General features: G+C 48.2%; 1 protein-coding gene across 2 annotated transcripts in view; it reads left to right on the top strand.

Annotated features, from left to right (window-relative positions):
- LOC148477720 (acyl-coenzyme A thioesterase THEM4-like) overlaps window positions 1-22,616 on the top strand; it is a 34,901-nt gene extending 12,285 nt beyond the window's left edge. For both annotated transcript variants that reach the window (XM_088456278.1, XM_088456277.1), the window contains exons 6-7: window positions 4,335-4,459; window positions 20,849-22,616. In XM_088456278.1, the coding sequence (XP_088312404.1) occupies window positions 4,335-4,459; window positions 20,849-20,901 (178 nt within the window). In that variant the 3' untranslated portion in view covers window positions 20,902-22,616. The remainder of the gene's footprint in view (window positions 1-4,334; window positions 4,460-20,848) is intronic.
- Window positions 22,617-25,616: the final 3,000 nt, after the last annotated feature.

The following is a 25,616-nucleotide window of genomic DNA, read 5'->3' as shown; positions in this document are numbered from 1 at the left end:
GGGAAGCCTATTTCAGGTATTATTATCCCTGCTTTAGGGCTGGTAGCAGGTCCATTCTGGTTAGAGTGAATGTTGACCTGCACCTGTATCATACACCCTCAGTATTACATGCCTTCGGGTTCCCTGTTGCTGACTAGCGGGTGGATCGCATAGCGGGACTCTGGCTGTTGCCAGATAGGAGGTGTTACAACAGTGTTTGGCCTCCTGTCCCAAATTCCCTGAGGGTCATCACGAGCCCCTCCTGGGGGGGATGGGCGTGTTACTCGTCTGATTACAGACGTTACTACGCCTCCCATTCCTGCGTGGTCGGATTCTTCGGATCCGTAGGTGGTAACTCTGCCTGAAATCAGTATACTTGCTTTCAGGAGTTGTTACCCATCCTACCATGGCTATAGCATGGTTGCTTAATACTATTGCATATTGGGTTGATGCATTTGTAACGTTTTTTCCCCTCCAACACGTCGGGGGTTCAAATGTATTTGGTCGCTCACGTAATATATGCTGTTGTCATAGGTGGAAATGCCTATATTGGATACCAGTCTCCTAACTTTCAGAGTTCCGGCTGCGACTGTATCCTCCGTAATACCCTATGGCTGCGCTCTGGGAATGCAGAGGTGCAGATACCATCTTTAGGGTTGATATTGTTTGGTCCTGACCTTGACAAGATTGTAGTAACATTGGCAGTATTACTAACGACAAGTTTACCGCTTTCAGCTATGCCCACTACAAGGCCTCAGACTAAGTCTGTTAAGTCTTTTTTGTCCTCTGGGTCAGCCTAAAGGTCTGTTTCTTCGTAGACTGTCGGCATCTACAAGGGCCGACATATCCAGTACCGAGCAGGCCTGGACTGCCAGCCGATCCTGCTTCTGAACCTACGGATATCTCTTCAGCCTGACGGGACAGGCCTACAACTGGGAGATACCGATTTTCTCAGTTCGCCCGGTATTAGTGTCAAGTTGCCGCGGCTACGTGGGTAGGAGGGTACGCCCTCTTTACAAGGGCCTTACAGATCCAGAAAGCTATGCAGTTGTTGCGGTAAGCGGAGCTAATTAGGCCATCCCCACTATCTCAGTGAGGGACTGGTTGTTCTGTTTTCTTTCTGGTGCGGTGGCTGAATGGTCCTCTTTGGCCTATTCTCTGTCTCAATTCCCTGAACCAGTTCCTAAAGCTACCTGGGCTCAGGAGGAAATCCCTATGCTCCATCATATGATGTTTGGAACCTGGGGACTTTATGGTATCACTGGATATACAGGACGCGTGCCTACGGGTACTTACAGAGACCTTTCCTCAGCATGGGCTGAGGTTTGCTGTATCACAGCAACACTTACAATTTTTCGGGCTCTGCCTGTTGGGACTGTCCTCAGCCCCACAGGGGTTTACCAGCATTTTGGATTTTCTGACAGTTCTTCTGTTCAGTATATCCCAATGCTCCTGTACCTGGACGGCCTCCTGCTCTTAGCGGGATCACCGGGGTACTTTACGGCCAGGTCAGGATGACTGTGGCTTCTTCAGGGTGCAGACGTTTAATCAACGGGGAAAAAGTCCTCCCTGCATCCCTCTCTGGGTATTCTTCATCTAGGATCCCTGCTGGATTCTCAGAATCTGAGAATTCTTCTGGCGTAAGACGGAATCTCCTCTCTTCCATTAGGAGTACATGGTTGTCTGCGCAGTCGACAGATGTCTTTACACTCTGGGATGCATGGTGGAATGGGCTCAGTTCCATTCCAGGCCTTTACATAATTGGCTCATCTCCAGATGGAATGAGTTTTTTCTGTCGGATAACTGTTCAAACGATGATGCTCTCTCCGGAGGCAAGTCGGTCCCTGTCCGGGTGGCTATGGCCATCTCGTCCAGGGTTTTCTTTGCTATGGACAGTGTCTGGATCGAATCCTTTTCAGTGCAGTTGGACGTCTGTCGATTCCACCCTGTCAATTAACTTACTCTGGCATAACTCGTTTCCCGGTGAACCTGAAAAGGTTCAGTCCGACAGGGTCAGGACAGTGGCTTCCTTTTTAGCAACACTGTTCGTTGGGTGGCAATGACAGGTATGTCACATATTCGGACATAGTCCGAGGGTCTCCTCCCGACCATCTCGGCAGCGTTCATTTCAGGAGCTCTCCATTGGGAAGCGGGAGTCCTCAGCCGTCACGACGTGCATCCCGGGGACTAGTCTCTTCCCCAAGAGAGGTTTCATCTCCTGGTGAGCAGGGGGGGCCCCCCTGAGGTGACCCTCATGGCCTTCTGACTTTATCACACTATGGTGTTACAGTTCAGCTCTGGGGATTCTGAAGCAACCTTCAGCGACTCTTTGTCGGTGAAGTGGTCCTTCCACTTTGTGTACCTGTGTTCTCCGGTCTCCCTTCTTCCTCGAGGTCTTTGGAAGTGTTTTCAATCGAGACGGAGATGCTTTCCTGCTGGTGGCTCCTGATTGCCCCAGATGTCAGGGGTACTTGGATCTTCGGAGTCTCTACATCGATACTCCATCCCTGATGCTTCACTGCCCGGACCTGTTGTCTCAGGGTCCTTGGTTTTGCCTTGGACCTGGGTCGTTTGTCTTTGACTACGTCCCTACAGTGGTCTTACGGCTTCCCTGGCTTTGTCATCGTTGGAATGATTAGAGCACATGGATCAGCTTTTGCTGGGACCTACCACAAACTGTGGCAGCCATAAATCTTATGGTATTGTACCTGTCGATACAATCCTCCGGTGTCCAGGATTTCCAGATATTCTGGCATTCCTTCCGGCTGGCTTGGGTTTCACACTTGGCCTGGTCTTCCTGACAGTGCGGATCTCTACACTGTCAGTATGGTTAAGATATGGAATTGCTCCACTCTGGTATCCAGTTCATCCTTTGGAGTGTTTTCTTGATTATGCCTCCATTTGTCCTCCCTAGGGACTCCTTGGGAGTAAGTAGTGGTTCTTCGTTACCTCCGGGGACAGTCAATGGAACCGCTGGTTGTGATAGCCATTACATGGTCTATTGCTTAGGCTCTCTCTTTCTCTCAGGGTGTTTATATCAACCAGGAGAGTGTCTGAATTGGGAGCGTTCTCATGTGGCTCCCTCTTCTGGAGGGCATCATGTCAGGGTGGGAGTTGCTCTCGCCCTGTGTTTCTTCTTAGTGGTTTTCAGGTTCCATATTATTCTGGAACTTATGGTACGGCCATTCTGTCCCCACTCCTCTCGGCTGGTGTGGCCTCATTGACTGTGGTCTGGCCTCTTTGGATTTATGTGATCCGTTCAGGTTCCTTACGGAAATCGGACTCCTTATTGGTGGTCTGAGATTTCTGGTTTTCACAGGAAAGGATGGCCGGCCTATAACCAAATGTTGGCTGGATGGCCTCGTAGGTCTTCCTCAGGGGCCTACCCATGGGTAGGCCTTCCTGTTGTTGATGCTTGTTTTTTCTCGGGCCATGTGACCCTCGTGTGCTCGCTGTGGCGCCTCGGCTGTTTTGCCTTACTAGGTGGCCACGTGGTCTTCTGTCCACACCTTTTTAAGGTTCTAGGCATTGGTTTCCTTTGCCTCTCAGGAGGCTTCCTTTTTGGCGACGGATTCTCCTCTCAGCACAGGAGCGTCCCCACCCTTGGTTGAACTGCTTTGGGACATCCCCAAGGTCAACCCTGTGGACCCCCTATGGACCCTGAAGTAGAAAACAAGAGATATGGTAAGAACTTACCTTTGTTATCTCTGTTTCTACGAAGTCCATAGGGTCCACAGGGCGCCCGCCCTGACGCACCTGGCTTCATATGGGCAGTGTGGCTGGTCACCGGTTTTCCGTCTCCCATTTCGGTGAGTATGGTTATTGAGTGTTCCAGTTTTCTCTCTCTTTTTCTCTCCTCCTCCGGCCTTTGGCTACTTACAAACTGAGGTGCCTCTGGCTTGGGGGTGGGGTTATAGGGAGAGTGGACCCAGTGCATCCTGGGAGCTAAAAGCTTTAACTGCGTGGTGCCCGGATTTGGTTCCCAACCTATACCCCAAGGTCAACCCTGTGGACCCTATGGACTTCGTAGAAACAGAGATAACAAAGGTAAGTTCTTACCATATCTCTTGTTATCTGCTTGAAAGCTAGTAGTGACTGCTGTGAATGGTTAAATATGCTACAATATATGTGTGTGCTATATAAATAACTGGTACTGATAATAATAATAATGATGAGGGGATATATTGGGATGCCTGATGGATTCCACCAATGGAAGTAGCTGCTATATCTGGAGTCCTGATGACTTCTGTTAGATTAGGGGCTCATGATTTGATATAAGTAGCAATACCTTGTGTTTACTGTGTGACATCTGATAGAGAACAAGGGTCAGTAGTACAATATGTCTCACTCCACAGCCCGATTCCCCTGGGTTCAACTGTAATCGTGGACAGTCAAATAGAAAAAATAGAAGGTCGAAAAGTCTATATATGTTGCCAGGTCCGGAGTCACAATGATCTGATCCTGCACACAGAGGCCACTGGTGAGGAATATTACTGATACATATACTCCATACTGTCACCGCCCGGTATCCTCTAATACTCCTCCATACTGTCACCGCCCGGTATCCTCTAATACTCCTCCATACTGTCACCGCCCGGTATCCTCTAATACTCCTCCATACTGTCACCGCCCGGTATCCTCTAATACTCCGCCATACTGTCACCGCCCGGTATCCTCTAATACTCCTCCATACTGTCACCGCCCGGTATCCTCTAATACTCCTCCATACTGTCACCGCCCGGTATCCTCTAATACTCCTCCATACTGTCACCGCCCGGTATCCTCTAATACTCCTCCATACTGTCACCGCCCGGTATCCTCTAACACTCCTCCATACTGTCACCGCCCGGTATCCTCTAACACTCCTCCATACTGTCACCGCCCGGTATCCTCTAACACTCCTCCATACTGTCACCGCCCGGTATCCTCTAACACTCCTCCATACTGTCACCGCCCGGTATCCTCTAACACTCCTCCATACTGTCACCGCCCGGTATCCTCTAACACTCCTCCATACTGTCACCGCCCGGTATCCTCTAACACTCCTCCATACTGTCACCGCCCGGTATCCTCTAACACTCCTCCATACTGTCACCGCCCGGTATCCTCTAACACTCCTCCATACTGTCACCGCCCGGTATCCTCTAACACTCCTCCATACTGTCACCGCCCGGTATCCTCTAACACTCCTCCATACTGTCACCGCCCGGTATCCTCTAACACTCCTCCATACTGTCACCGCCCGGTATCCTCTAACACTCCTCCATACTGTCACCGCCCGGTATCCTCTAACACTCCTCCATACTGTCACCGCCCGGTATCCTCTAACACTCCTCCATACTGTCACCGCCCGGTATCCTCTAACACTCCTCCATACTGTCACCGCCCGGTATCCTCTAACACTCCTCCATACTGTCACCGCCCGGTATCCTCTAACACTCCTCCATACTGTCACCGCCCGGTATCCTCTACTACTCCTATCATACTGTCACCACACAACATCCTCTACTACTCCTATCATCATACTGTCACCACACAACATTCTCTACTACTGCTATCATACTGTAACCACACAGCATCCTCTACTACTCCTATCATACCGTCTCCACACAGCATCCTCTACTACTCCTATCATACTGTCACCACACAGCATCCTCTACTACTCCTATCATACTGTCACCACACAGCATCCTCTACTACTCCTATCATACTGTCACCACATAGCATCCCATCCCCTACTACTCCTATCATACTGTCACCACACAGCATCCCCTACTACTCCTATCATACTTTCACCACACAGCATCCTCTACTACTCCTATCATACTGTCACCACACAGCATTCTCTACTACTCCTATCATACTGTCACCACATAGCATCCCATCCCCTACTACTCCTATCATACTGTCACCACACAGCATCCTCTACTACTCCTATCATACTGTCACCACACGGCATCCTCTACTACTCCTATCATCATACTGTCACCACACAACATTCTCTACTACTCCTATCATACTGTAACCACACAGCATCCTCTACTACTCCTATCATCATACTGTCACCACACAACATTCTCTACTACTCCTATCATACTGTAACCACACAGCATCCTCTACTACTCCTATCATACTGTCACCACACAGCATCCTCTACTACTCCTATCATACTGTCACCACACAGCAACCTCTACTACTCCTATCATACTGTCACCACACAGCATCCTCTACTACTCCTATCATACTGTCACCACACAGCATCCTCTACTACTCCTATCATACTGTCACCACACAGCATCCCATCCCCTACTACTCCTATCATACTGTCACCACACAGCATCCTCTACTACTCCTATCATACTGTCACCACACAGCATCCCATCCCCTACTACTCCTATCATACTGTCACCACACAGCATCCTCTACTACTCCTATCATACTGGCACCACACAACATCCTCTACTACTCCTATCATACTGTCACCACACAGCATCCTCTACTACTCCTATCATACTGTCACCACACAGCATCCTCTACTACTCCTATCATACTGTCACCACACAACATCCTCTACTACTCCTCCATACTGTAACCACACAGCATCCCATCCCCTACTACTCCTATCATACTGTCACCACACAGCATCCCATCCCCTACTACTCCTATCATACTGTCACCACACAGCATCCTCTACTACTGCTATCATACTGTCACCACACAGCATCCTCTACTACTCCTATCATACTGTCACCACACAGCATCCCATCCCCTACTACTCCTATCATACTGTCACCACACAGCATCCTCTACTACTGCTATCATACTGTCACCACATAGCATCCCATCCCCTACTACTCCTATCATACTGTCACCACACAACATCCTCTACTACTATTTCATACTGTCACCACACAGCATCCCATCCCCTACTACTCCTATCATACTGTCACCACACAGCATCCTCTACTACTCCTATCATACTGTCACCACACAGCATCCCATCCCCTACTACTCCTATCATACTGTCACCACACAGCATCCTCTACTACTCCTATCATACTGTCACCACACAACATCCTCTACTACTCCTATCATATTGTCACCACACAGCATCCTCTACTACTCCTATCATACTGTCACCACACAGCATCCTCTACTACTCCTCCATACTGTAACCACACAGCATCCCATCCCCTACTACTCCTATCATACTGTCACCACACAGCATCCCATCCCCTACTACTCCTATCATTCTGTCACCACACAACATCCTCTACTACTATTTCATACTGTCACTACACAGCATCCTCTACTACTCCTATCATACTGTCACCACACAGCATTCTCTACTACTCCTATCATACTGTCACCACACAGCATCCTCTACTACTCCTATCATACTGTCACCACACGGCATCCTCTACTACTCCTATCATACTGTCACCACACGGCATCCTCTACTACTCCTATCATACTGTCACCACACGGCATCCTCTACTACTCCTATCATACTGTCACCACACGGCATCCTCTACTACTCCTATCATCATACTGTCACCACACAACATTCTCTACTACTCCTATCATACTGTAACCACACAGCATCCTCTACTACTCCTATCATCATACTGTCACCACACAACATTCTCTACTACTCCTATCATACTGTAACCACACAGCATCCTCTACTACTCCTATCATACCATCACCACACAGCATCCTCTACTACTCCTATCATACTGTCACCACACAGCATCCCATCCCCTACTACTCCTATCATACTGTCACCACACAGCATCCTCTACTACTCCTATCATACTGTCACCACACAACATTCTCTACTACTCCTATCATACTGTCACCACACAGCATCCCATCCCCTACTACTCCTATCATACTGTCACCACACGGCATCCCCTACTACTCCTATCATACTGTCACCACATAGCATCCCATCCCCTACTACTCCTATCATACTGTCACCACACGCCATCCTCTACTACTCCTATCATACTGTCACCACACAACATTCTCTACTACTCCTATCATACTGTCACCACACAGCATCCCATCACCTACTACTCCTATCATACTGTCACCACACAGCATCCCATCACCTACTACTCCTATCATACTGTCACCACATGCCATCCTCTACTACTCCTATCATACTGTCACCACACAGCATCCTCTACTACTCCTATCATACTGTCACCACACAACATCCTCTACTACTCCTCCATACTGTAACCACACAGCATCCCATCACCTACTACTCCTATCATACTGTCACCACACAACATTCTGTACTACTCCTATCATACTGTCACCACATAGCATCCCAACCTCTACTACTCCTATCATACTGTCACCACACAGCATCCTCTACTACTCCTATCTTACTGTCACCACACAACATCCTCTATTGCTCCTATCATACTGTCACCACACAGCATCCCATCCCCTACTACTCCTATCATACTGTAACCACACAGCATCCTCTACTACTCCTATCATACCATCACCACACAGCATCCTCTATTACTCCTATCATACTGTCACCACACAGCATCCCATCCCCTACTACTCCTATCATACTGTCACCACACAGCATCCTCTACTACTCCTATCATACTGTCACCACACAACATCCTCTACTACTCCTCCATACTGTAACCACACAGCATCCCATCCCCTACTACTCCTATCATACTGTCACCACACAGCATCCCATCCCCTACTACTCCTATCATTCTGTCACCACACAACATCCTCTACTACTATTTCATACTGTCACTACACAGCATCCTCTACTACTCCTATCATACTGTCACCACACAGCATTCTCTACTACTCCTATCATACTGTCACCACATAGCATCCCATCCCCTACTACTCCTATCATACTGTCACCACACAGCATCCTCTACTACTCCTATCATACTGTCACCACACGGCATCCTCTACTACTCCTATCATCATACTGTCACCACACAACATTCTCTACTACTCCTATCATACTGTAACCACACAGCATCCTCTACTACTCCTCCATACTGTAACCACACAGCATCCCATCCCCTACTACTCCTATCATACTGTCACCACACAGCATCCCATCCCCTACTACTCCTATCATTCTGTCACCACACAACATCCTCTACTACTCCTATCATACCGTCACCACACAGCATCCCATCCCCTACTACTCCTATCATACTGTCACCACACAGCATCCTCTACTACTCCTATCATACTGTCACCACACAACATCCTCTACTACTATTTCATACTGTCACTACACAGTGTGCTCTACTACTATATCATACTGTCACCACACAACATCCCATCCCCTACTACTCCTATCATACTGTCACCACACAGCATCCTCTACTACTCCTATCATACTGTCACCACACAACATTCTCTACTACTCCTATCATACTGTCACCACACAGCATCCCATCCCCTACTACTCCTATCATACTGTCACCACACGGCATCCCCTACTACTCCTATCATACTGTCACCACATAGCATCCCATCCCCTACTACTCCTATCATACTGTCACCACACGGCATCCTCTACTACTCCTATCATACTGTCACCACACAACATTCTCTACTACTCCTATCATACTGTCACCACACAGCATCCCATCACCTACTACTCCTATCATACTGTCACCACACAGCATCCCATCACCTACTACTCCTATCATATTGTCACCACACAGCATCCTCTACTACTCCTATCTTACTGTCACCACACAAAATCCTCTATTGCTCCTATCATACTGTCACCACACAGCATCCCATCCCCTACTACTCCTATCATACTGTAACCACACAGCATCCTCTACTACTCCTATCATACCATCACCACACAGCATCCTCTACTACTCCTATCATACTGTCACCACACAGCATCCCATCCCCTACTACTCCTATCATACTGTCACCACACAGCATCCTCTACTACTGCTATCATACTGTCACCACATAGCATCCCATCCCCTACTACTCCTATCATACTGTCACCACACAGCATCCTCTACTACTCCTATCATACTGTCACCACACAACATCCTCTACTACTATTTCATACTGTCACTACACAGTGTGCTCTACTACTATTTCATACTGTCACCACACAGCATCCCATCCCCTACTACTCCTATCATACTGTCACCACACAGCATCCTCTACTACTCCTATCATACTGTAACCACACAGCATCCCATCCCCTACTACTCCTATCATACTGTCACCACACAGCATCCTCTACTACTCCTATCATACTGTCACCACACAACATCCTCTACTACTCCTATCATACTGTCACCACACAGCATCCTCTACTACTCCTATCATACTGTCACCACACAGCATCCTCTACAACTCCTATCATACTGTCACCACACAACATCCTCTACTACTCCTCCATACTGTAACCACACAGCATCCTCTACTACTCCTATCATACTGTCACCACACAACATCCTCTACTACTATTTCATACTGTCACCACACATCCTCTACTACTCCTATCATACTGTCACCACACAGCATCCTCTACTACTCCTATCATACTGTCACCACACAACATCCTCTACTACTCCTATCATATTGTCACCACACAGCATCCTCTACTACTCCTATCATACTGTCACCACACAGCATCCTCTACTACTCCTATCATACTGTCACCACACAGCATCCTCTACTACTCCTATCATACTGTCACCACACAACATCCTCTACTACTATTTCATACTGTCACCACACAACATCCTCTACTACTCCTATCATACTGTCACCACACAGCATCCTCTACTACTCCTATCATACTGTCACCACACAACATCCTCTACTACTCCTCCATACTGTAACCACACAGCATCCCATCCCCTACTACTCCTATCATACTGTCACCACACAGCATCCTCTACTAGTCCTATCATACTGTCACCACACAGCATCCCATCCCCTACTACTCCTATCATACTGTCACCACACAGCATCCTCTACTACTGCTATCATACTGTCACCACACAACATCCTCTACTACTCCTCCATACTGTAACCACACAGCATCCCATCCCCTACTACTCCTATCATACTGTCACCACACAGCATCCTCTACTACTCCTATCATACTGTCACCACACAACATCCTCTACTACTCCTATCATACTGTCACCACACAGCATCCTCTACTACTCCTATCATACTGTCACCACTCAACATCCTCTACTACTCCTATCATACTGTCACCACACAGCATCCTCTACTACTCCTATCATACTGTCACCACACAACATCCTCTACTACTATTTCATACTGTCACTACACAGTGTGCTCTACTACTATTTCATACTGTCACCACACAGCATCCCATCCCCTACTCCTATCATACTGTCACCACACAGCATCCTCTACTGCTCCTATCATACTGTCACCACACAGTATCCTCTACTACTCCTATCATACTGTCACCACACAGCATCCCATCCCCTACTCCTATCATACTGTCACCACTCAGCATCCTCTACTACTCCTATCATACTGTCACCACATAGCATCCCATCCCCTACTACTCCTATCATACTGTCACCACACAGCATCCTCTACTACTCCTATCATCATACTGTCACCACACAACATTCTCTACTGCTCCTATCATACTGTCACCACACAGCATCCTCTACTACTCCTATCATCATACTGTCACCACACAACATTCTCTACTGCTCCTATCATACTGTAACCGCACAGCATCCTCTACTACTCCTATCATACCATCACCACACAGCATCCTCTACTACTCCTATCATACTGTCACCACACAGCATCCCATCCCCTACTACTCCTATCATACTGTCACCACACAGCATCCTCTACTACTGCTATCATACTGTCACCACATAGCATCCCATCCCCTACTACTCCTATCATACTGTCACCACACAACATCCTCTACTACTATTTCATACTGTCACTACACAGCATCCTCTACTACTCCTATCATACTGTCACCACACAGCATCCTCTCCTACTCCTATCATCATACTGTCACCACACAACATTCTCTACTGCTCCTATCATACTGCCACCACACAGCATCCTCTACTGCTCCTATCATACTGTCACCACACAGCAGCCTCTACTACTCCTATCATCATACTGTCACCACACAACATTCTCTACTACTCCTATCATACTGTAACCACACAGCATCCTCTACTACTCCTATCATACCATCACCACACAGCATCCTCTACTACTCCTATCATACTGTCACCACACAGCATCCCATCCCCTACTACTCCTATCATACTGTCACCACACAGCATCCTCTACTACTCCTATCATACTGTCACCTCATAGCATCCCATCCCCTACTACTCCTATCATACTGTCACCACACAGCATCCTCTACTACTCCTATCATCATACTGTCACCACACAACATTCTCTACTACTCCTATCATACTGTCACCACACAGCATCCTCTACTACTCCTATCATACTGTCACCACATAGCATCCTCTACTACTCCTATCATACTGTCACCACACAGCATCCTCTACTACTCCTATCATACAGTCACCACACAACATCCTCTACTACTATTTCATACTGTCACTACACAGTGTGCTCTACTACTATTTCATACTGTCACCACACAGCATCCCATCCCCTACTACTCCTATCATACTGTCACCACACAGCATCCTCTACTACTCCTATCATACTGTCACCACACAGCAACCTCTACTACTCCTATCATACTGTCACCACACAGCATCCTCTACTACTCCTATCATACTGTCACCACACAGCATCCTCTACTACTCCTATCATACTGTCACCACACAGCATCCCATCCCCTACTACTCCTATCATACTGTCACCACACAGCATCCTCTACTACTCCTATCATACTGTCACCACACAACATCCTCTACTACTCCTATCATATTGTCACCACACAGCATCCTCTACTACTCCTATCATCATACTGTCACCACACAACATTCTCTACTACTCCTATCATACTGTCACCACACAGCATCCTCTACTACTCCTATCATACTGTCACCACATAGCATCCTCTACTACTCCTATCATACTGTCACCACACAGCATCCTCTACTACTCCTATCATACAGTCACCACACAACATCCTCTACTACTATTTCATACTGTCACTACACAGTGTGCTCTACTACTATTTCATACTGTCACCACACAGCATCCCATCCCCTACTACTCCTATCATACTGTCACCACACAGCATCCTCTACTACTCCTATCATACTGTCACCACACAGCAACATCTACTACTCCTATCATACTGTCACCACACAGCATCCTCTACTACTCCTATCATACTGTCACCACACAGCATCCTCTACTACTCCTATCATACTGTCACCACACAGCATCCTCTACTACTCCTATCATACTGTCACCACACAGCATCCTCTACTACTCCTATCATACAGTCACCACACAGCATCCTCTACTACTCCTATCATACTGTCACCACACAACATCCTCTACTACTCCTCCATACTGTAACCACACAGCATCCCATCCCCTACTACTCCTATCATACTGTCACCACACAGCATCCCATCCCCTACTACTCCTATCATACTGTCACCACACAGCATCCTCTACTACTGCTATCATACTGTCACCACACAGCATCCTCTACTACTCCTATCATACTGTAACCACACAGCATCCCATCCCCTACTACTCCTATCATACTGTCACCACACAGCAACCTCTACTACTCCTATCATACTGTCACCACACAGCATCCTCTACTACTCCTATCATACTGTCACCACATAGCATCCCATCCCCTACTACTCCTATCATACTGTCACCACACAGCATCCTCTACTACTCCTATCATACTGTCACCACACAGCATCCTCTACTACTCCTATCATACTGTCACCACACAGCATCCCATCACCTACTACTCCTATCATACTGTCACCACACAGCATCCCATCACCTACTACTCCTATCATATTGTCACCACACAGCATCCTCTACTATTCCTATCTTACTGTCACCACACAACATCCTCTATTGCTCCTATCATACTGTCACCACACAGCATCCTCTACTACTCCTATCATACCGTCACCACACAACATCCTCTACTACTCCTATCCTACCGTCACCACACAGCATCCTCTACTACTCCTATCATACCGTCACCACACAGCATCCTCTACTACTCCTATCATACCGTCACCACACAGCATCCTCTACTACTCCTATCATACCGTCACCACACGGCATCCTCTACTACTCCTATCATACCGTCACCACACGGCATCCTCTACTACTCCTATCATACCGTCACCACACGGCATCCTCTACTACTCCTATCATACCGTCACCACACGGCATCCTCTACTACTCCTATCATACCGTCACCACACGGCATCCTCTACTACTCCTATCATACCGTCACCACACGGCATCCTCTACTACTCCTATCATACTGTCACCACACAACATCCTCTACTACTCCTCCATACTGTAACCACACAGCATCCCATCCCCTACTACTCCTATCATACTGTCACCACACAGCATCCCATCCCCTACTACTGCTATCATACTGTCACCACACAGCATCCTCTACTACTGCTATCATACTGTCACCACACAGCATCCTCTACTACTCCTATCATACTGTAACCACACAGCATCCCATCCCCTACTACTCCTATCATACTGTCACCACACAGCAACCTCTACTACTCCTATCATACTGTCACCACACAACATCCTCTACTACTATTTCATACTGTCACTACACAGTGTGCTCTACTACTATTTCATACTGTCACCACACAGCATCCCATCCCCTACTACTCCTATCATACTGTCACCACACAGCATCCTCTACTACTCCTATCATACTGTCACCACATAGCATCCCATCCCCTACTACTCCTATCATACTGTCACCACACAGCATCCCCTACTACTCCTATCATACTGTCACCACATAGCATCCCATCCCCTACTACTCCTATCATACTGTCACCACACGGCATCCTCTACTACTCCTATCATACTGTCACCACACAACATTCTCTACTACTCCTATCATACTGTCACCACACAGCATCCCATCACCTACTACTCCTATCATACTGTCACCACACAGCATCCCATCACCTACTACTCCTATCATATTGTCACCACACAGCATCCTCTACTACTCCTATCTTACTGTCACCACACAACATCCTCTATTGCTCCTATCATACTGTCACCACACAGCATCCTCTACTACTCCTATCATACTGTCACCACACAGCATCCTCTACTACTCCTATCATACTGTCACCACACAGCATCCTCTACTACTCCTATCATACTGTCACCACACAGCATCCCATCCCCTACTACTCCTATCATACTGTCACCACACAACATCCTCTACTACTATTTCATACTGTTACCACACAGCATCCCATCCCTACTACTCCTATCATACTGTCACCACACAACATCCTCTACTACTATTTCATACTGTCACTACACAGTGTGCTCTACTACTATTTCATACTGTAACCACACAGCATCCCATCCCCTACTACTCCTTTCATACTGTCACCACACAGCATCCTCTACTACTCCTATCATACTGTCACCACACAGCATCCCATCCCCTACTACTCCTATCATACTGTCACCACACAGCATCCTCTACTACTCCTATCATCATACTGTCACCACACAGCATCCTCTACTACTCCTATCATACTGTCACCACACAGCATCCTCTACTACTCCTATCATACTGTCACCACACAACATTCTCTACTACTCCTATCATACTGTCACCACACAACATTCTCTACTACTCCTATCATACTGTCACCACACAGCATCCTCTACTACTCCTATCATACTGTCACCACACAACATTCTCTACTACTCCTATCATACTGTCACCACACGGCATCCTCTACTACTCCTATCATACTGTCACCACACAGCATCCCATCCCCTACTACTCCTATCATACTGTCACCACACGGCATCCTCTACTACTCCTATCATACCATCACCACACAGCATCCTCTACTACTCCTATCATACTGTCACCACATAGCATCCTCTACTACTCCTATCATACTGTCACCACACAGCATCCTCTACTACTCCTATCATACTGTCACCACACAGCATCCCCTACTACTCCTATCATACTGTCACCACATAGCATCCCATCCCCTACTACTCCTATCATACTGTCACCACACGGCATCCTCTACTACTCCTATCATACTGTCACCACACGGCATCCTCTACTACTCCTATCATACTGTCACCACACAACATTCTCTACTACTCCTATCATACTGTCACCACACAGCATCCCATCACCTACTACTCCTATCATACTGTCACCACACAGCATCCCATCACCTACTACTCCTATCATATTGTCACCACACAGCATCCTCTACTACTCCTATCTTACTGTCACCACACAACATCCTCTATTGCTCCTATCATACTGTCACCACACAGCAGCCTCTACTACTCCTATCATACTGTCACCACACAGCATCCTCTACTACTCCTATCATACCGTCACCACACAGCATCCTCTACTACTCCTATCATACTGTCACCACACAGCATCCCATCCCCTACTACTCCTATCATACTGTCACCACACAACATCCTCTACTACTATTTCATACTGTCACTACACAGTGTGCTCTACTACTATTTCATACTGTAACCACACAGCATCCCATCCCCTACTACTCCTATCATACTGTCACCACACAGCATCCTCTACTACTCCTATCATACTGTCACCACACAGCATCCCATCCCCTACTACTCCTATCATACTGTCACCACACAGCATCCTCTACTACTCCTATCATACTGTCACCACACAACATTCTCTACTACTCCTATCATACTGTCACCACACAGCATCCCATCCCCTACTACTCCTATCATACTGTCACCACACGGCATCCTCTACTACTCCTATCATACCATCACCACACAGCATCCTCTACTACTCCTATCATACTGTCACCACACAGCATCCTCTACTACTCCTATCATACTGTCACCACATAGCATCCCATCCCCTACTACTCCTATCATACTGTCACCACACAGCATCCCCTACTACTCCTATCATACTGTCACCACATAGCATCCCATCCCCTACTACTCCTATCATACTGTCACCACACGGCATCCTCTACTACTCCTATCATACTGTCACCACACAACATTCTCTACTACTCCTATCATACTGTCACCACACAGCATCCCATCACCTACTACTCCTATCATACTGTCACCACACAGCATCCCATCACCTACTACTCCTATCATATTGTCACCACACAGCATCCTCTACTACTCCTATCTTACTGTCACCACACAACATCCTCTATTGCTCCTATCATACTGTCACCACACAGCATCCTCTACTACTCCTATCATACTGTCACCACACAGCATCCTCTACTACTCCTATCATACTGTCACCACACAGCATCCTCTACTACTCCTATCATACTGTCACCACACAGCATCCCATCCCCTACTACTCCTATCATACTGTCACCACACAACATCCTCTACTACTATTTCATACTGTTACCACACAGCATCCCATCCCTACTACTCCTATCATACTGTCACCACACAACATCCTCTACTACTATTTCATACTGTCACTACACAGTGTGCTCTACTACTATTTCATACTGTAACCACACAGCATCCCATCCCCTACTACTCCTTTCATACTGTCACCACACAGCATCCTCTACTACTCCTATCATACTGTCACCACACAGCATCCTCTACTACTCCTATCATACTGTCACCACACAGCATCCCATCCCCTACTCCTATCATACTGTCACCACTCAGCATCCTCTACTGCTCCTATCATCATACTGTCACCACACAGCATCCTCTACTACTCCTATCATACTGTAACCACACAACATCCCCTACTACTCCTATCATACTGTCACCACACAACATTCTCTACTACTCCTATCATACTGTCACCACACAACATTCTCTACTACTCCTATCATACTGTCACCACACAGCATCCTCTACTACTCCTATCATACTGTCACCACACAACATTCTCTACTACTCCTATCATACTGTCACCACACGGCATCCTCTACTACTCCTATCATACTGTCACCACACGGCATCCTCTACTACTCCTATCATACTGTCACCACACAGCATCCCATCCCCTACTACTCCTATCATACTGTCACCACACTGCATCCTCTACTACTCCTATCATACCATCACCACACAGCATCCTCTACTACTCCTATCATACTGTCACCACACGGCATCCTCTACTACTCCTATCATACTGTCACCACACAGCATTCTCTACTACTCCTATCATACTGTCACCACACAGCATCCCATCACCTACTACTCCTATCATACTGTCACCACACAGCATCCCATCACCTACTACTCCTATCATATTGTCACCACACAGCATCCTCTACTACTCCTATCTTACTGTCACCACACAACATCCTCTATTGCTCCTATCATACTGTCACCACACAGCATCCTCTACTACTCCTATCATACTGTCACCACACAACATCCTCTACTACACAACATCCTCTACTACTCCTATCATACTGTCACCACACGGCATCCTCTACTACTCCTATCATACCGTCACCACACGGCATCCTCTACTACTCCTATCATACCGTCACCACACGGCATCCTCTACTACTCCTATCATACCGTCACCACACGGCATCCTCTACTACTATCATACCGTCACCACACAGCATCCTCTACTACTCCTATCATACTGTCACCACACAGCATCCCATCCCCTACTACTCCTCCATACTGTAACCACACAGCATCCCATCCCCTACTACTCCTATCATACTGTAACCACACAGCATCCCATCCCCTACTACTCCTATCATACTGTCACCACACAGCATCCCATCCCCTACTACTCCTATCATACTGTCACCACACAGCATCCTCTACTACTGCTATCATACTGTCACCACACAGCATCCTCTACTACTCCTATCATACTGTCACCACACAGCATCCCATCCCCTACTACTCCTATCATACTGTCACCACACAACATCCTCTACTACTATTTCATACTGTCACTACACAGTGTGCTCTACTACTATTTCATACTGTCACCACACAGCATCCCATCCCCTACTACTCCTATCATACTGTCACCACACAGCATCCTCTACTACTCCTATCATACTGTCACCACATAGCATCCCATCCCCTACTACTCCTATCATACTGTCACCACACAGCAGCCTCTACTACTCCTATCATACTGTCACCACACAGCATCCTCTACTACTCCTATCATACCGTCACCACACAGCATCCTCTACTACTCCTATCATACTGTCACCACACAGCATCCCATCCCCTACTACTCCTATCATACTGTCACCACACAACATCCTCTACTACTATTTCATACTGTCACTACACAGTGTGCTCTACTACTATTTCATACTGTAACCACACAGCATCCCATCCCCTACTACTCCTATCATACTGTCACCACACAGCATCCTCTACTACTCCTATCATACTGTCACCACACAGCATCCCATCCCCTACTACTCCTATCATACTGTCACCACACAGCATCCTCTACTACTCCTATCATACTGTCACCACACAACATTCTCTACTACTCCTATCATACTGTCACCACACGGCATCCTCTACTACTCCTATCATACTGTCACCACACAGCATCCCATCCCCTACTACTCCTATCATACTGTCACCACACGGCATCCTCTACTACTCCTATCATACCATCACCACACAGCATCCTCTACTACTCCTATCATACTGTCACCACACAGCATCCTCTACTACTCCTATCATACTGTCACCACACAGCATCCCCTACTACTCCTATCATACTGTCACCACATAGCATCCCATCCCCTACTACTCCTATCATACTGTCACCACACGGCATCCTCTACTACTCCTATCATACTGTCACCACACAGCATCCCATCACCTACTACTCCTATCATACTGTCACCACACAGCATCCCATCACCTACTACTCCTATCATATTGTCACCACACAGCATCCTCTACTACTCCTATCTTACTGTCACCACACAACATCCTCTATTGCTCCTATCATACTGTCACCACACAACATCCTCTATTGCTCCTATCATATTGTCACCACACAGCATCCCATCCCCTACTACTCCTATCATACTGTCACCACACAACATCCTCTACTACTCCTATCATACTGTCACCACACAACATCCTCTACTACTCCTATCCTACCGTCACCACACAGCATCCTCTACTACTCCTATCATACCGTCACCACACAGCATCCTCTACTACTCCTATCATACCGTCACCACACAGCATCCTCTACTACTCCTATCATACCGTCACCACACAGCATCCTCTACTACTCCTATCATACCGTCACCACACGGCATCCTCTACTACTCCTATCATACCGTCACCACACGGCATCCTCTACTACTCCTATCATACCGTCACCACACGGCATCCTCTACTACTCCTATCATACCGTCACCACACGGCATCCTCTACTACTCCTATCATACCGTCACCACACAGCATCCTCTACTACTCCTATCATACAGTCACCACACGGCATCCTCTACTGACTCTTCCTTTGCTCAGATATTGCATGCCAGGTTTGTCTACTGTTCTCAGTCGCTAATGATTATTTTCCTACCATTCTTTGTAGGGCTGTTTATTAAAGTGGATTCTGGGGAAGCTGGTACCTTTAGTATACCCTGACAACCGTGTATCAGCTAAATTTCCTGAGCTGCCTCTTACAGAAAACTACCCCTTCACCACTCCTCAGTAAGGAGCTCAGAGAACATGATCGCCTGATCCACCAGCACAATGATGTCGTCTGCGTGTGGCACAGTATGTTCTGCCAGCAGCTGGACTGTCAGTATAAACGACAACTCCCCGGCCTCCTGCTTATATCAGCCCTCAGCTCTGTACTGGAACATGGACCCAGCATTTTGTACTGTATCTCTGGACATGTGTGTATCCCTGTAGGTACCCACCTGATATCAGTTCTGTGCCCATGGAGATGCCCACTAGAGATCAGTTCTGTGTCTGTGCCCATGCAGACATCCATTAGAGATCAGTTGTGTCTTTGCCCATAGATATGCCCACTACTGATCAGTTCTGTGCCCATGGAGATCAGTTGTGTCTGTGCCTATGGAGATGCCCATTGGATACTAGAGGAGCAGCATATCTTCTCACACACACAATACCTCTACTGCTATTACCAAACCATTTCTGCTCCAAGTTGGCTGCAGCACATATAAAATGTATTTGTACCCACCCTCTAGATCAGGCATGTCAAGCTCAAAATACCAACCGGGCCAAATATTCAAGGTCTAAGAGTGAGTGGGCCGCAAGAATAAAAAAAGACATATGCAATTTTGAAATACCAATGCAGTGCCCCCTGTAGTTGTGCCCATTATGCAGTGCCCCCTGCATAAGAGCCCCTTATGTAGTGCCCCCTTTATAAGAGCTCGTTATGCAATACCCCCTGTATTATAGCCCCTTAGGCAGTGCCCCTAGTAATGCCCCTTATGTTGTGCCCCCAGTAATGTTCCTAGTAGTGCCCCTTATGCTGTGCCCCCACCCAGTATAGAACAGTCCCCACTCCCCTGTGCAGTACTTAGCTCTCTCTTACCTCTCTTCACGCTGGCCGCTGGGCACCGCTCCCGCGTAGACTCCTGCCGCTGACTGGATCTAACTAGATCCAGCAGGGCAGGCCACTAACATCACGGATGACGTCACCCGCGCACCCACGACCTGCATCACCTGGAACGCTGGCCTCGGAGGCGATGAGAGGCTTCTCTGATCACTTCAGAGACCAAGTTTAAACACAAATATTATGTGGCCCAGTCACCCCTGCCGCCATCGGAGCTGAGCTCTGATCGCGGCAGGGGTGACTGGGCTGCACAATATATGTATTTGGGCACACACGGTTGGGCCACATAAAATGTTTCTTTGGGCCGCATGCGGCCCGCGAGTTTGACATGCCTGCTCTAGATTGTCAGCTTCTATACCATGTGAAATGTATTAAGTATATTACTGGTGTATAACAGCACTTAGAACAGTTATTAGTTCCCTTTCCATATCTTTTGCTTTTTTATTTTATTTAATCCTTAGTACTGTTCCACAGAAAGGCGTTAAAAGAATATTTTATTGATATCTTCTATATTTATTGAGTTGTGTTTAGCATAGGCCTGTAAGTGTTAGCGTGTTCTGTAGTACGCTATCGCTGGAATACAGCTCTCGCTGTGCGTGTAATGTCTCGCTCTCTGCGAGGGTGCAGACAAAGGGCTAAACATTGTTTTGTTTTTCGGGCGGGGGATTTGCTTCACTGGATCTGTCATTTGGTTATTTCTGACAATACATTATTACATTTGCCTTATTTACATAGAGTTCCACTGTCTAGGAAAGAAAGACAAATACAACATTAAAACAGCCATGTTGTCCAAGTCATTGAGTTAACTTGTTTGCCAGGTACATTGCCAGTCCAGATTGGCAGCAGCCTTACATGAACCCTTACCCTCAGCATTGCACAGACCCTATTGCCAGCCTCATTACATGGTGTCCTCTGCTGACCACGATGCCCAGATCTCTTGTCTGGCCACATTACAGCGGAGCTCCCTTGCCAGACACACTGTAGATCTCTTATTGGTGCCATATAGTGTCTGTAGCAGAGGGGCGGAGCAGCAGAAGGCTCGCTGTGGGGACTGAGGAGGGGAAGGTGGGTAAATGAGGAAAGCTATCTGCTGTGTGTATAGTCTCCGCTGGTCTGACTCTAGATTCACTGCAACTAGGGGCTGAGGGCCTGATTCAGAGACGCTCGTAAGCGGCCGCTCGCTCGCTCCGAGCGATGTTCGCACATCTGCGCATGCGTATGGGTTGTAATTAGGGGTGAGCGGGTTCGGATTTCTGAAATCCGAACCCCCCCGAGCCCCCCCGATCCGAGTCAGGCTCGACTTTTCCCGCCTGACTCGGATCTGAAATCGAGGCAAAACGTCATCATCCCGCCTTCCGGGTCTCGTGGGTTTTGGATCCTATATAAGGTACCCGCGTCGGCGCCATTTTCTCACTCGGCTGTGGACAGTGAAGAGGGAGGGTGGGAGTTAGGGCTGGCTGGGCTGTGTAGTGTAGTGTAGTGCAGAGTAGTGTTGTGCTGTGGTGCGCTGTGCTGCTGTTGTCCACTACTTCAAAGTCCATAGGGGCTGGCTGTGTTGTGCTGGGCTGCTGTTGTTAATAGGGGCTGTGTCCACTACTTCAAAGTCCATAGGGGCTGGCTGGACTGTGTTGTGCAGTCAGTTCTCCATAGGGGCTGTGTCCACTCCAAAGTCCTGTGCAGTGTCCCAGTCCTAAAGGGGTGCTGTAGTGTTGTCCAGGGGGTGCTCTGTCCATCAGGGGTGCTCCCCCCAAGTGCTAAAAAAATAATATTTTCTGTGTTTGTGAATTGTGTGCGCAGTAGCCGCACGTGCATCAACAAAGTAGTGCCAAGCGTGCGCCTGTGTCATAAGTAAAGGGCCGGCTGGCTTGACCGTTAAAGGGTGCAGTAACCACCGAAAGTACACTCCAGTCCAAACCAAAAAAAAAATTATTTCTACTTCAGGGTCCATAGGGGGTCCACAGGGTTGACCTTGGGTTATAGCTGGAACAGGATCCATGGGCACCACACAGTTAAGCTTTTAGCTCCCAGGATGCACTTGGGTCCTCCTCTATACCCCGCACCCGAGCCACAGGCACCCCAGTGTAAGCTGGTGCCCGGCCGGAGTCGGTCACCGCGCAGGGGGGCTGCAGGAGCAGCCCCCAAAAGCTTTTATTTTAAGTAAAATTTTATTTATTTTTAATCTATTTTTACTACAGACGGCAGCGAAGGGCTGTCTGTACAGACGCCCACGCTGCCGCTCTGATCCCCGACTGGCGCCGCGACGCCAGTACTGATCTGGGGATCGCGGCGGGAGGGCAGAGTCCGTACTAGCCGGACTCTGTCTACCTCCCAGGACTGCTGCCGGAGTCGCCGGGGATTCAGGTAAGCCGCGCGTCGCTGGCTAGCGGCGGCGCGCGGAATGCCTTAAATGCAGTCCTTTAGCCTCCGGTCCGGGGGACAGACCGGAGGCTGCTGGCAGTGGCAGCGGGCCCCCCCATAACCCGTGGGACCACTAGACCACCAGGGATAACCGGCAAGCGGGAAGCCAGCATCCCTGGGGTTAATGGCCAGCCAGGGGAGGAAGCCTTCCCTGTCAGCGGCTCCTCCCCTCAGCTCAGCGCGCCTTTCAGCACGCAGTCTGGCGTCGCTGAGCTGCAGTCTCTTCGGCCACTCCTCCTCTGAGGTCTCCAGCGGCCATTTTCCCAGTGGCAGCGCAGATCTCAGGGAGCACGCGGACCGGTCCCCCTGTGTACCTCTCCCCTGATTAAGGACAGCGTACACAGCACTATAGCCCTCCCAGACACTGAATCTGGGCAGGTTGATTGTAGTGTAAAGGTGCAGTGAGTATATCTTCCTGCATGGTATGTGACTTTTGCTAGTGCTGCCTGTCTGTGCTTATTTTCCGCTTACTGTCAGCTTATACCTATCCCTTTACTTCTCCTACAAGCCCTGCAGGTGTGTGGGGGAGGGGCGTTTCTACTGACCTCACTTATATAGATCACGTATTTGTGAGGTCCGTCACATACAGTTGTGTGCTACTCAGTGCCATATTGTGGGCTGTTGTTCAGCACACCGGTGAGTGCGTTTTACTTCTACCCTGGTGCCAGATATATAATATATTCTGTCATGTCAGACGAGGAGGTTGAGCGCTCAGTGGCTCCGGTGTTGGCCTCCTGCGGACGCTGTTCTGCAGGAGTAGATAGGGAGGATTTGTCACAGGATGGCCTGTGTAGTCGATGCCAGGTGGCTCCTGGCCCATCCAGACCTTCTCTGGCGCAGGAACCACCGTGGGCGATGTTTTCTCAAGTGCTGGTGTCTATTGCGGACCGTCTGTCGGTCCCGACTGCTCTCCCTACTAGGGCGGTGCCCCAGCCGACCATCCCCCATTCTCCGGGTGTCCCGCAGTTATTGCGGAGTCCTCCTGGGTCTCAATCAGTAGGTCCCTATGCGAGGTTGCCTATGTATATACAGGCTTCCCCTGTGCCGCAGCAGCCTGTGGTACCTTTTCAGGCCCCTATGGCGACGCCTCCACCATGGGTGGATGTGCTCTCCAACTCCGTGCAAAATTTGGTGGCCGCTTCCTCGGCTTTTCAGTCAATGTTGCAGACTGACATGCCTTCTAGGATTTCTAAACGCCCACTCATGACACGGGCTGCTCAGGTATCGGACTCAGAGGGTTCCTCAGATGATGGGGAGGTCCCTGATGACACTGACTCGGACGCCTCGGTCCAGGAAATGGATACCAAGTCGTCCATTAATGTGCGAGCACTAGTTAGGGCGGTGCGAGCTATTCTTC

Source organism: Taudactylus pleione, unplaced genomic scaffold (genome assembly GCF_031769625.1).
Source record: "Taudactylus pleione unplaced genomic scaffold, aTauple2 ptg000696l, whole genome shotgun sequence".
Lineage (NCBI taxonomy): Eukaryota > Metazoa > Chordata > Amphibia > Anura > Myobatrachidae > Taudactylus > Taudactylus pleione.
Note: the sequence above shows the minus strand (reverse complement) of the source record. Positions and strands in the feature narration are given on the sequence as shown.